At 38.4% G+C, this 15,191-nt stretch overlaps 1 protein-coding gene across 1 annotated transcript in view; it reads left to right on the forward strand.

Moving 5' to 3' along the window:
- The window catches only part of LOC137619300 (protein ABHD1-like), an 11,435-nt gene extending 2,504 nt beyond the window's left edge, over positions 1-8,931 (forward strand). Inside the window, exons 2-7 of the mRNA XM_068349460.1 lie at positions 4,434-4,600; positions 5,782-5,992; positions 6,465-6,577; positions 6,841-7,078; positions 7,625-7,790; positions 8,476-8,931. Coding sequence (XP_068205561.1) covers positions 4,434-4,600; positions 5,782-5,992; positions 6,465-6,577; positions 6,841-7,078; positions 7,625-7,790; positions 8,476-8,690 — 1,110 coding nt within the window. The 3' untranslated portion in view covers positions 8,691-8,931. The remainder of the gene's footprint in view (positions 1-4,433; positions 4,601-5,781; positions 5,993-6,464; positions 6,578-6,840; positions 7,079-7,624; positions 7,791-8,475) is intronic.
- The last annotated feature ends 6,260 nt before the right edge of the window (positions 8,932-15,191 follow it).

The raw sequence follows: 15,191 nt of genomic DNA on the forward strand, positions 1-15,191 counted from the left end.
ACCTTGGACACTCCTTCAGGTACGGTATTGGAGTAGCGTGGCTGGCAAAATTCCTAATGATATATTAGCCCCGTGTTGCAGACGAAACAGGATGATTTGGCTAATAGCCTAGCCCTGTAGGACTCTAGTCAGTATGTAGCCCTGTAATATATTTTTTCTTCTTTTTTTTTTATTAGCAGCTTTTTTTACCCGTCTCGAATTTTTTATTCAGTTGGAAATATAATTTGAAATATACCATTATTTGTATCTGCAGTTTGAAAATTGTTTGGCTAATAGCCTAGCCCTGTAGGCCTCTAGTCAGTATGTAGCCCTGTAGTATTTTTCTTCTTTTTTTTTAGCTGTTCTTTTTACCCGTCTCGAATTTTTTATTCGGTTGGAAAGATAATTTGAAATATGCCATTATTTGTGTCTGTTATGTAAAGTCTACAGTTTGAAAATTGTTTCGTATTCTTTAGCTAGCAGGTTGGTTATCCACTGTGAAGAAAATAAGAAAATAAACAATAATAAATGAATAAGAAGCATGTTAACTATGAAATGAGACTGTTCAACCTGTTCAACTGAAAGGTATTTGAAATATGTTTGAACTTCTAAAAGAAAAAAAGAAAAAAAAATTGAAATATGTTTGAACTTCTTAAAAAAAAAGAAAAAAAAAAAAAAAGTTTCACTGATATAATAATTCAGTTTAGGAAATCAAACAATAACATTCCAAAATTGTCCACAATCTCTTCTTAAATAAAATTTCACTGATATAACAACTCAATTTAGAAAATCAAATAGCATTCCAAAATTTTGGCCAGTCTCAAAAATTAAGCTTCTGGAATATAGTCTAATGTAAAGCCTTATGAAAAAAACTCTAAGACTTAGAATTAACTCAATATGCAGTATCATGTAAAGTATGGCATAGGAAGATCTGAATGTAAAGGATGGTCAGACTAATTAAAAAAAATCCTTTGACCACAAATAAATAATTCATTGACTAACCAGGACATTAATATTCACATCAGAGATAATCCCATTGTGCAATGACTGCAACCCTGAGGAAGAACCCTAGTTGATGGCTGAAACAGCTGTTGGTGAATATTAAACTGTATGATATGGGAGTTTTCATTCTACATTCAGTAGTAACTACACACACAGACACACATATATCTTCCATATATAATAATGAGAAAATCTCTTGCTATATATATATATATATATATATATATACATATATATACAAGTTTGCCGGACCAGGGTTCGACTCCCGGCCAGTCACAACCTCCTGTCTTTGTGTGATTTCGCCTGGGGTTCTGAACCCGAGGTCGTTAAGAGAATCCAGATATTAATGTATCAAAAATTTATGGCTTATATATATATATATATATATATATATATATATATATATATATATATATATACACATACAAGTTTGCAAGTTGCCGGACCAGGGTTCGACTCCCGGCCAGTCACAAGCTCCTGTCTTTGTGTGATTTCGCCTAGGGCTCTGATCCCAAGGTTGTTAAAAGAATCCAGACATTAATGTATCAAAAATATATGGCTTATTTAAAAAAAAAAATATATATATATATATATATATATATATATATATACTATATATATATATATATATATATATATATATAATCACAATGAAACGTGATGCTCAGATGCAAAAAAGAACCACAGGGAAAATGAAAATATGAACTATAACATTAAGTCCTGACTAATTTCGTGATACTTCTTCAGAGGACTGATTTATTGAACGAGGTTTCTTTACATTTTATAGGGAAAGTAAACGTGCTAACATACAAATAGAGACTTGTTGAACAAAGACGCTCCCATACCAGCTACCTGCCCTGGAACCAGGTGTTTCCTGGGCTGAGATCAAATCTAGTTAGACACCTGCAAAAAAGGGGGCATTTCTGACTCGAATTTTTTTTTTTTTTTTTTTTTTGGCTTTCAATACAATTTCTTGATTAATAATGGTACCCTTATCCATATAAATACATAAGCAAAATTATATGTTTTATAAGACTTATCTATATATAAGTATATACATATACATACGTATGTATATATTGTATTGAAAGTCAAAACAAAAACATTCACCGGTCACCAAAAATTGACCTTTCCTGGCATGTGTCTAATGAGGTTTGACCGCTTTAATCTATGGAGGAGAAAGGGTCAGCTAATAAGTCATTCACCCAGATTTGAACGGTCTAGGAATATAATCCTTTAATTTGATACTTCCTTCAAATTGTTTCCTTCACTGTTTTGGTTTTCAACATCGTGGTGAGAACAAAGTTGAAACTTAATTTTCATATCAAATTCATTTCTCAATTCTTATTATTAAAAGACAGGATTCTTTACATTTAATCAACTAAGTTTAATATAGTAGATTTACATTGGTGATTGTATTGTTTTAGAATTTATTTAATTAATGGACAAAATTTTGTACGACAAAGGTTCAATTAGCAAAAGTGGTTATGGTGACTCTTCGTCAAATAAAGTTAGTTCTATCACAAAAGATTCAATGAATTAGTTAATACAGAAATTCTTCATGTCATCCTTTATGTTATCAGTGTGCTTAAAAGCCTTCGACCCCAATTTTCCTTGCAAATCTGAAACAAAGTCGTTTTTTGATATGTTGGTCGCATTTGCGACACGTTTGATTGCTTGGTCAATTACAAATTTAAGTTTCATTATCCTTCTCCCATTTTCCATTTTTCTTTCTTCTGTGTTTACCGAAGGCTATTGTGCGAGACAGAGAATGCCGAAGGAAAAATAGCCCAGTGAGGAAAAGAGATAAGGAAATATATATAAAAAGTAATGGACACTTAAAATTAGAATATTCCAAATTTAACAGTTTCAGCCTTTTCCCACTTAAAAACTGATAGACATTGTATGCTATTTTTCTTTCTTCTGTGTTTACTGAAGGAAAATAGCCCAGTGAGGAAAAGAGATAAGGAAATATATATAAAAAGTAATGAACACTTAGAATATTTTAAGAACAATAACAACATTAAAATTGATCTTTTATATATAAACAATAATAAGAGACTTATGTCAGCCTGTTCAACATATAAATATTTGATGCAAGTTTGAGCTTTTGAAGTAAGTGGGCTATATAGCATTATGATGTCCCAGTAAATTGAAATATCTTGTAGTTATTATTATTATTATTATTATTATTATTATTATTATTATTATTATTATTATCACCACCATACATATATGCCTAAATACAGTTCTGATTATACAGTCATCATCTGAGACTATTGTACTCCACCCGTCAAAAAATACCAGGTAAATATTTACATAGACATACACATACACGCACACACACAGATTCAACAATTCCCACACCCCCTCCCCCCTTTCCTAATACAACACGGCAGTTTAGGCAATTTGTGGGAGATTGTAATCATACCCCTCTCTCACCAGGGTATGACTACTCGAAGGGACAGGGAGAAACCGATGAGCGTGACAGGAAAGAAATACATATATTTATATACATAGCCAGACATGTAGCTCTTTATTATATATACCTGAGGGACGGGGAGAGACCGGGTAGTGATACGTCTGGCAATGCCGCTGAGCGTGACAGGAAAGAAATATATTTATTATTATTATTATTATTATTATTATCATTATTACTTGCTAAGCTACAACTCTAGTTGGAAAAGCAGGATTATAAGCCCAGGGGCTCCAACAGGGAAAATAGCCCAATGAGGAAAGGTAACAAGGAAAAATAAAATATTTCAAGAACAGTAACAACATTAAAATAAATATTTCCTATATAAACTGTAAAAACTTTCACAAAACAAGAGGAACATAAATTAAATATAAAAGTGTGCCCGTGTGTACCCTCAAGCAAGAGAACTCCAACCCAAGACAGTGGAAGACCATGGTACAGAGGATATGGCACTACCCAAGACTATAGGACAATGGTTTGATTTTGGAGTGTCCTTCTTCTAAAAGAGCTGCTTACCATAGCTAGAGAGTCTCTTCTACCCTTACCAAGAGGAAAGTAGCCATTGAACAATTACAGTGCAGTAGTTAATCCCTTGGGTGACGAAGAATTGTTTGGTAATCTCAGTGTTGTCAGGTGTATGAGGACAGAGGAGAATCTGTAAAGAATAGGCCAGACTATTCGGTGTATGAGTAGGCAAAGGGAAATTGAACCATAACCAGAGAGAAGGATCCAATGTAGTACTGTCTGGCCAGTCAGAGAACCCATACATAGCCAGACGTATTTGCTCTTTATTAAATAGAGGAGACTGTACGATACTTATCTATAGTTATCTGAAGCGTGTTATCCAGGTTGCGATAATCACACTTTCTGTTATCTGGGCAACAAATAGACTTTACTCTTCAGGAAAGTTCCATCATCCAGAGTTGTTTGTTATCACAGCATTTCCTTAATCCGAATCTCCCGCCTCTTTCCACAGAAACCTCTGCTGGCGTGCAGGGAAGGACCGTGGAGGGACTTTCTGACCGAAAACATCCCCGTCATTCAAGAGCGATTTTGGCCCACCCTTTGGTGCGTGGACGGGAGGCTGCAGACCATCTTTGCTCACGCTGTCCGGCCCAGATTGCCCAAGGTGTGCTACCAAAGGTCAGTTATACTCTATATCTTTAGTCATAAAATTGCAGAAACTTCAGATTTGACACGAGAGCATTGTGTAGAAGGGTGAATTATAATTGATATTAATATTATATACGTAGTCCTACTTTGATATTCCATCCCTATTGGTCACGGACTGCCCGAGGGCGGAGACGATTATTCCTGGGTGGTAGTTGTCTTTGGCTAACCAGCGTGCTTGGTCTATGCGGAGTCCTACTTTGACATTCCATCCCTATTGGTCAGGGACCGCCCGCGGGGGGAGACGATTATTGCTGGGTGGTAGCTGCCTCCGGCAAGTCAGCGTGCTTGGTCCATCGGCAACAATAGTTCAGGCAATCACGACCTTAACAGGACTGAGATTGCCGGAGGCCGAAATATGGATTATCTCCAGCGAGAAACTGACTCATTAATCCCACCAAACACGCTGGCTAGCAAGAGGCAACTGCCACCCAGGAATAATCGTCTCCCCCCTTGGACGGTCCGTGACCAATAAGGATGATATTAATATTGTTATCAACACTAAGAAAAATACGCACAGCCAAGTATCACACAGTACGTGTCTCAAACCTCACGACAGGTTTTGTGCTGTGATAATTTGGAGCAAACATTATAGTTGTCTCAAAATTTATATTCAGAAAGTGTAGCTCTATCGAATGAGGTCTATACTAGAATGTGTCATAAGCAATAAATGAATATAAGATATTATTGTCACAAAGCACCCTGCCACCATCTGCCAAGCCGTGAAGGAAGTAATCACGACCACGATAAGCAATTCTTTGAAGCTTCGGTCATTTCTTCAGGTCATAATGCATCCCATAGATGCCATAATGTAGAGGTCTGTGATTAACGGTGCACTCATAAGCTCAGAATCAATTGCATTAATAATTAGTTTGTAAGTTATTCTATCTCCTCTTTATAGGTCATTACAGTCTTAATAAGTTCAGCATAGGCATTAATAGATTTTGTCTCGGATACAACCTCACTGTAACTATGAGCTAGGGATGAGGTGTTTGACAGGACCTTGCATATCTACCTGCAGTCATCAGCAGCCATTTTCATAACCATACATATCTTCAGTCCCATAAGTCTACTTTTCGCCAGCAATGTTTACAATTCTAACCACCTTCTCGTACCGAGAGTGCTCTGCATTAATATCAACTCGTTATTTCCAGAGAGACGCTCTCGCTGAAGGATGGGGGCATACTGTCCTTGGACTGGATCTCCAAGCCAAAGAGGAAAAACCAGCCAATCCTCTTAGTCCTTCCTGGTCTCACGGGGTCGTCCCAGACAGAATACGTCAAGTGTTACTTCCACAACCTGAAGAATCTCGATTTCTGCGGGGTCGTCTTCAACCACCGTGGCATGGGAAAGACGGAGCTCAAGGTTCGTGTTGTCTCTCTCTACATCTGCCCTTCTCTAGCCTAATCTATCAATAATTAGATTTTATTCATTATGAACTAAAAGGAAATGGCATAATACTATCAATTACAAGCACTAAAAAAGTATGCTTATTTAAATGAAAAACATCCATATACTAGTTTTTTGAGTTACAATAATCTGTGGGAAATGAGCTTCACGTTAAGGCCAGCTCTCTTCACTATCGGTTTCTATATAAGCATAATTATGCAGAACGATTATACCTTACCCTGAGATTCTGAAAGATACATAAACGCCCGATTGCTAATGTGTTCATAGCATGGAAAATTACAGTGATGTAAGAGTGAGTCAGATTAATTAGTGGTGAAATAGGATAAGAGGATATCCCATTAGTATAGGTCACAGCGATCCAGCTAAGGTATACGGTAGGTGACAATCTCTTGAGAGGATTCAATATCTTGCACTCTTCCCACCCCAGACCCCCAGGACGTTCTGCGGAGCCAACAGCGACGACTTGGAAGAGGCCCTTGAGCACATCCGCTCCTGTTACCCAGAGGCTCCCATCGTGGCCAACGGAACATCACTTGGAGGGTAAGACTTTCGTTACTATCTATCTATTTACCAAGGCACTTCCCAAATTTTGGCGGGTAGCCGACATCAAACAAAGGAGCAAAAGGGGACCTTTCCTCTCTCCGCTCCTCCAACCCTGGCGAAGGTTTCAGCTGAGTTTGGCTGGTATTGCTAGGGTGCCACAGCCCACCCTTCCCCATTATCCACTTTCTATGACAAAAACAAAATTAAGATTGATGATGATATACTATCTAATCTTTCGCTAGCCTCTGCCGTCATTCCAGGATGGTGTTGGGTAACTACCTAGTCAAGCAGGGAGAGGCAGCCTCCAGGTACCTAGCGGCCGCTATCGTGTTCTCCGTACCGTGGAACCTCTTCGTGGCCATGGAGAGCCTAGAGACACCAGTCCTCAACCTTGTCATCAACAAGACGCTTACCGGAGCGCTAACGAGACTCTTCTACTCCTTCAAGACACAGCTGGAGGGGGACTGCTACCCCTGGAAGTACGACCACCTCATGAAAGTAAGATGGACTGTTGCTAGTCAGTTATAGGCGTAGCAATAATAGTAACAGTAAGAGTAACAACCAAATTCCTCTCATGTTCATTTCTGGTAAGTGCAAACTCATGCATCACATTATTTGAATCCAGTATACAATGCAATGACCTGTATGTCAAGGTCATAGTTTAGAGGATTTCCAAATATAAAATAATCTTGACCTGAAAGTCAATGACACAGGCCTATCAAGAACCCCCATATGAAGGACATTGAGTGACTTTTCCAAGTTCTTATGGAATGAGTGTGAAAGGAATGTCTTCTCCATCAACCTGGTTCTAACCTACTGCAGTTGATATAGCCAGGAGCCCTATTCACTGTCCCAGTCAGCAGAAGTACGAGTGTTCCCAGACTATACCTAATTCTGTCTGAAATAGCCAAAGTCTTTGAGTGTTCTAACCTCTGGATTCTAATGATAGAAAGACCAAATATACCACTGTAGTTGGCCTTTGCTATATCTAGTATATTGACTGTATAATAGAATATATTTATCTATCTATTCATTTATTTGCAGAGCAAAACGCTGAGAGATTTCGACGAGAGGTTCACGTCCCTCAACTTTGGGTTCCTCAGCGCCGAGGAGTACTACAAGGCAGCTTCCTTGGACGACCAGCTGCACAAAATCAGGGTTCCTTTCCTCTGCTTGACAGCTGCCGATGACCCTTTCCTGCCCGAGAAAGGTATGTATCCTGGTCTTCTCCTTCCTGTTTTTCCTTGTTGGTCCTTCTGACTACCCTTCCATCATTCCACTGATTTTTTTTTTTTTTGGGGGGACAGCTCTACCATTGCGATCCTCATACTGCTTCATCCACAGATAGCCAAAGAGCTTAAATATGAACTCCTCTGGCAATCATCCATGTCACTCATATAAGTGCTTGGTACATCTTCGGCAATTTGACCTTGTCTTTTATTGTGGCAACCAATTTTCCACTAATTTTCCTCCAAATCAATGTTTTTCATCTGTAACTGAATGTGAAATTAAACTGCACTTTTTACACTGACTCCGACAACATCATGATTTTGTTTGTTGGGATTAAATGAGAATTCACTCATACACTTTAGTAAAGACGGTACCCACGGTGGGCGTTGCGAATGACCAACTCGCAATTACGCCCACATAGAAAGCCCAACTGGAGGAGATGCTTACCATCAATACCTGATTACTTGAGTTCACATACCAGTCATCCATGTACATATTATTCCTCTTTATTCCTAAAACTTCTGCTTCCCTAATCACTCATGTGTTGCATTCTTCTCCTGTCTGCTAGTCAAGTACCTGGTCTTGAAGCTATTTCCATAAGAATTGTGATATATAATAAAGGATGGTAATGATGATAAGATTGAATATAATTCCTTTGTTTTCAGGAATCCCCGTAGACAGAGCCAATCAATCCAGCCATGTGGCCTTACTCGTGACATCGCGCGGTGGCCACGTCGGATTCCTCGAGGGGCTCTTTCCGTACTGGACCTCGTACGGAGACCGGCTCCTCAACCAGTACTTGCGTACCGTCTACTCGAACTTGGATAAGATCGAAAAGATTAGGGCTGAAGGAAATCAGTTTGCACAGGGATCGACCTGAAGTTGAAGAGGACAGTGAACGCTCAACTTTCCCGGTTGTCATTCAGCCATATTTTTCACGATAGGTCTACAATGATCGAACAGACTGTGGAGTGATGTGTTCAAGCGTGCCTGGGAGCAAGATAACTGGTTAATTAATTAAATGAACTATCATTAAGAAGTTGTTTGAGTACATATTTGCTGGCTTTCATATGTGTGTGTTTGCGTTTCCAATGAGTTCTTCAAAGACCCAAAGCTCTAAATCCACAGGAGTCGCTGCGACTATCTACAAAAGCTCGCGTAACGCTGGATCTCAAAGTGGAGTGACAAATTCTCTGTGATGTAGGCCTATAAAATCAATTTGAAACAAGTTAAGTGGTTTTAATATCCTTAGTGTTGCCATGAAGAAATGAAGAACACCATCAGGAGAGCTACTATGCCACGGTAGGCCTACCACTAGCAGAAGGCTGGCGCGCAGGTCTTGTGAAGGGCTGTTCATGAGCCGACCTGAGTTGTACCTGAATCATAATTTAGGCTCATGGCGCTATTGACTCCACTAGTGTATAATTCACCCTAGCCCAATGGAAAGATGTACAAATAGTAATTAAAAGTATATTATCCCTTATATATGGTATCTAAAGCTTTATATATTACTCTTATTATTATTATCATTGTTTTCTTAAATGAAAGAGTAGGCTAATCACGTGACCGGGCCTCACCGGGCCAACTTCCATCTAACATCGATCTTTCAGAACTAACGTTGCGGTATATGACGTCACAGCAGGTCCTCCCCGGGTGAAGACCTTCCCTACCATACCCTACCCAAGAGAGCCGGCACCAAGCGCTGCCAGGCGTAAGAAAAATATGTAAATATTACTTTATTTTCCCGCAAATACGTATAATAAACAATATTTTCCTTTTCTATATTAATCTATAGGTATATAGGTTTGTATATATATCGAAAAAAATATCTTTATTATGTTTGAAAACGTTGAAAATATATATTTCACGAGGCAAGTCTAAAGTATTTTCCAAACTAACTGTTTCAAATATATCAAAAAACCGATTGGGATAGTCCTACACTATATAATATATATAATAAAACCCATGGCATTAGAATAGACTAATAAATAGAATACATTAATAGAATAAACTAAATAAATTCCACCAGGCCTTCCCAAAATCAATGACATACTTCTCGCCAGAAATTCTTACGAGACTGTAGAGCAGTCATACTCAAGCGTTCGCTTCAACAACAACATTCTTATTCTCTTATTGAAAAAAGTTATTTATTTTATTTCATTTCTCCCTTATTATTCAGTTCTCGCTCATTATCTCTCCGTGGTGGTGGTTCTATATGTGACAGGGAACATACAGAGTGAGTGGTTAAAAATTGGGACAGATATATATTCGTGTTTTGGTGTAATGTAGAAATTTTTGGTGAAAATCGTCAAAATTGCTATACTTAAATGGAAAATATAAATGTTTTTTTAATGGGTGAAGGATTTTGAAAGGTTTTAAAAAGGATTGTTTCGACAATTTGGAGGTTTTTCGATATGGTTGGTTATGTAAGGTAAAGGTAGAAGTGTATATATATATATATATATATACACACACACACATATATATATATATATATACACACACACATATATATATATATATATATATATATATATATATATATATATATATATTACAGCTCGATACACTTTCACAAATGACTCATCAACAACGAGTCGAGCCCCGTAACAAACACTGCATTAGTTTGCATGCACTCTCAACCCCCTTGTTTTTCATTCATTTAATGCATCACAGCATTTTGCCTTAATAGCAACAACCTTCCACCTTTCATTCACATTCCAACGCAAGGCGCGTCGCTTCCATATCGGGGAGTTGGCTCAACGATAGCTGCATGCTTCAGAAGAATCTAATTTCGCACCAAGCTAGTTACTCTTCCGTCACATTCAAGTATTATACAAGCCAAATGCTTTACTTATATCGAGATTATGGGTGTTTTTAATATATATTCTCAGTTGATAATAAAGATTATTCAAGTGCGTGACTGCCTATGGCGCGTACACAAGTTTCAATACCTCCCCTTGCACCTACGCTTCACTGAGCCTCTGTCTTGAAAATTTGATCAGCATTACTTTGCACGCTGCTCTGCATTACCATTACTTCTGTTCTATCTCATGCTCTCTCAACCTAGACTCTGCTATGCACTTTTTCCTCTACACTGATAAACTGCTATTGCGCTATACATCGCTTATGGTGGCGGATGTGGTAACGTCCCTGACTAGGTTCGAGTCCCGCTCAAACGCGTTAGTTTCTTTGGTCCCTGCAATCTCACCATCCTCGTGAGCTAAAGATGGGAAAGATTTGGGGGAGCCTATAGGTCTATCTGCTCAGTCCATCAGCAGCCATTGCCTGACCCTCCTTGGTCCTAGCTTGGGTGGAGAGAGGGCTGTTTGTTGATCATATGTATATATGGACAGTCTCTAGGGGCATTGTCCTGCTTGATAGGGCAACGTCACTGTCCCTTGCCTCTGCCATTCATGAGCGGCCTTTAAACTTTAAATTTCTTGTTAAAAGAATCATCATTCCTTTCACTCATTCCATGAACACCCTGATTTTCCATTATTCAGGCATACCTTACACATCCTGGTCAGTCATGCTTTCGCGTAAATTCTAATAACATTCGATAGACATTCTTCATAAGATTCCCTTATTTCTATGAACCTCATTGAACAGTAAATATAACTCAATTTTGTCACTTTTCATCTAGGGCATCCAATTAACCCTTTTACCCCCAGGCTATTTGGAAATTCCAACCTTAACCCCCAGGGATTAATTTTTTTCAAGCACATTTTGCAGCACATTTTTTTTAAATTACTCTAACAGCCTTAATTTTTGTCATAGAGAGGTCAGGTTGGTCTCATTCTCTTGAAAAAGCTGAAGTTTCTCAAAAAAAACATCAAAAATATGCAAAAAAAAATCAAAATAAAATTTTTTTTTTGCAAGAACGTACCGGTACGTCCATGGGGGTAAAAGGGTTTGAGTACTTGGTAGTCAGTCAACTGGTGAGCCAACCCAAGTTGAAAAAGGCGCGTGCAAGGGTCAACAGATTAAAAGGCACGATGGACTGCTGCTATGATAGCTCTATTCATTCTTGAGGGACTGGCAAATGTCAAGCGGTATTGATGTGTATTTGACGTAATGATTTTGTCCTGATTGAATGAATATTTTATGCAGTTTGGTTCGTCTTCCTATTGAGCGGGTGATTCTCCTACCTTTCTTCCGCGTTGCTTGTGCCAGCTTGGCGGTTGCATCCTTGTCTAGTGATTGCCAGACTGGAATTTGAATCACGCTCAACTCGTTAGTTCCTTTGGTCGCTCCAACCTCACCATTCTTGTGAGCTAAAGATGGGGGAGTCTATACGTCTGTCTGTTGAGTCACCAGCAACCATTACCTAGCTTGGGTGGAGAGGCGGCTTGGGCGCTGATCATATATATGGTCAGTCTCTATGGCATTGTCCAGCTTGATGGGGCGAGTCACCATCCCTTGCCTCTGCCATCATGAGTGACCTTTAAACCTTTAAAGGTGACCTGTGCTATATTATTTTGGCTGTTAGTAGCAGGCACCAGCAACAGTCCCCCATTGACATACTACCAACGCTAGGGAGTTATTGAGTCCTTAGACTGGCCAGACAGCAGTACAAGTGGGTCCCTCTCTCTGGTTACGGGCGTATTTTTCCTATGCCTCCCATATGCCGACTAGTCTGGCTTATTCTTTCCACATTCTCCTCTGTCTTCTTGCACCTGACAACACTGAGATTACCAAACAATTCTTCTCTCAAGGGGTTAACTACTACACTGTAATTGTTTATTGGTTTCCTTCCTCTTGTAAGGGAGAAGAGACTGTTCAGGTATGGTAAGCAGCTCTTCTAGGAGAAGGACACCCCAAAATCAAACCATTATTCCTAGTCATGGGTAATTCCGTATGCCTCTGTACCATGGTCTTCCACTGTCTTGGGTTAGAGTTCTCTTGCCTGAGGATACACTGTTCTATCTTATTTCTCTCCCTCTTCTCTTGTTAAATTTGTACAACTCATTTATGATAATCTATTCTAATATAGTTACTGTCTAAAATATATCTTAATTGTTCATTACTTCTCTCGTAGTTTATTTCCTTTTTTCATTTCCTCACTGGGTTATTTTACCCTGTTGGAGCCCCTGGCCTTATAAGATCCTACTTTTCCAACTAGGATTGTAGCTTAGCAAGTTAGTAGAGATCTTAGCTAACTTTCCTTGGATCTCAGTATGGACAGCTACTATCTTTCTTTGATGTTAATTGGGACATATAAACATACTTTTCTTTCTAGTTAATATGCTTTAGAATGGCTGTACACACGTACAATCTCTCTCTATCTCTCTCTCTCTCTCTCTCTCTCTCTCTCTCTCTCTCTCTATTCATATATATACTTATATATATGTATATATACACACATATATATACATATAACCTACATGTAGATACACACGTGTATATATATATATATATATATATGTACTTGTTATATATACACATACACATAAATAATATATACACAGTACCTGTGAATGCATATATGTACACATAATCCTCAAATATTTACGCATGTTCAATATACACATATACAGTATATTAAAATATACACTTTTGTATATATCCTACATATACACATATGTATACATAACTAGATTGGGCACTCGGTGAGCGCATACCTTCGCCCATATCATGCTATATATTACAATTCAATTATGCACATTTTAGCACTAGATTCATAGCCGATGTGGTAACGTCCCTGACTGGTGAACACCAGACTGGGGTTCGAATCCCGCTCGAACTCGTTAGTTCCTTCGGTCGCCGCCAACTTCACCATCCTTGTGAGCTAGGGATAAGGGCGTTTGGGGGAGCCTGTAGGTCTATCTGCTGAGTCATCAGCAGCCATTGCCTGGCCCTCCTTGGTCTTAGCTTGGGTGGAGAGAATTGACCTTTTCATGACCTTGACCTTTGACTCAATCGCTCCCAAAATCTGGCTAAATTTGGTGAGATTCGGTCAAATAGTTTTTGAGTTACGGAATTACAAACACAGACAGACATACGAACATATAGATACACGCCTATCAAAACATAACCTTCGCTGCATGTATAAACACACAGTTATACAAGTATGTATGTATAGGTAGTAGGTTGGCCTGGGCATCAGCCGCCCGTTGAGATACTACCGCTAGGAGAGTTATGGGGTCCTTGACTGGCCAGACAGTACTACATAGGACCCTTCTCTCTGGTTACGGTTCTTTCCCTTTGCCTACACAGACACCGAATAGTGTGGCCTATCCTTTACAGATTCTCCTCTGTCCTCATACACCTGACAACACTGTGATTACTAGACAATTCTTCTTCACCCAAGGGGTTAAACTACTGCACTGTAATTGTTCAGTGGCTACTTTCCTCTTGGTAAGGGTAGAAGAGACTCTTTAGCTATGGTAAGCAGCTCTTCTAGGAGAAGGACACTCAAAATCAAACCATTGTTCTCTATTCTTGGGTAAGTGCCATAGCCTCTGTACCATGGTCTTACACTGCCTTGGGTTAGAGTTCTCTTGCTTGAGGGTACACTTGGGCACACTTTTCTATCTAGTTTCTCTTCCTCTTGTTCTGTTAAAGTTTTTATAGTTTAAATAGGAAACATTTATTTTAATATTGTTACTATTCCTAAAATGTTCTATTTTTCCTTATTTCCTTATTTCCTTTCCTCACTGGGCTATTTTCCCTGTTGGGGCCCCTGGGCTTATAGCATCCTGCTTTTCCAACTAGAGTTGTAGCTTAGCATTTAATATAATAATAATAATACATATGTATATATAAGTAAAGCTTAGTATAGTTACAGAGAGAGAGAGAGAGAGAGATGAGCAGTCTAAAGAGATATATACACTAGAGAGAGAGAGAGAGAGAGAGAGAGAGAGAGAGAGAGTACAGTATAAAGAGATAGATTTTCACTGAAATAGAGAGAGAGAGAGAGAGAGAGAGAGAGAGAGAGAGAGAGAGAGTACAGTATAAGAGATAGATTTTCACTGAAATAGAGAGAGAGAGAGAGAGAGAGAGAGAGAGAGAGAGAGATCACGACCCTTCCAAATGGATATACCGTGTAAGCTTCAAAGTGAACACGTGAATTTAAAAAAAAAATGATAATAATAATCTATATAAAAACATATATTACGAAATATGCATTCTTATAGATAAGACATAATTCAAAGTACTTTAACTTGTTTACAACCTTGGGTTAAAGATTATGAACTAAGTGTTGTTAAAAAAAAATTGTATTTCAAGCAATTAGTTCTTAGCTCTGTTGAAAAAAAAAATGATATATTCATTTCAAATTATTATTCTAAAATCATTTCTATTTATAGAACATAGATATTAAACTATAATTTAATATTATTTTCTTCTTCTTGTTTTGTTAAAGTCTTTATAGTTAGAT

Source organism: Palaemon carinicauda, chromosome 25 (genome assembly GCF_036898095.1).
Source record: "Palaemon carinicauda isolate YSFRI2023 chromosome 25, ASM3689809v2, whole genome shotgun sequence".
Lineage (NCBI taxonomy): Eukaryota > Metazoa > Arthropoda > Malacostraca > Decapoda > Palaemonidae > Palaemon > Palaemon carinicauda.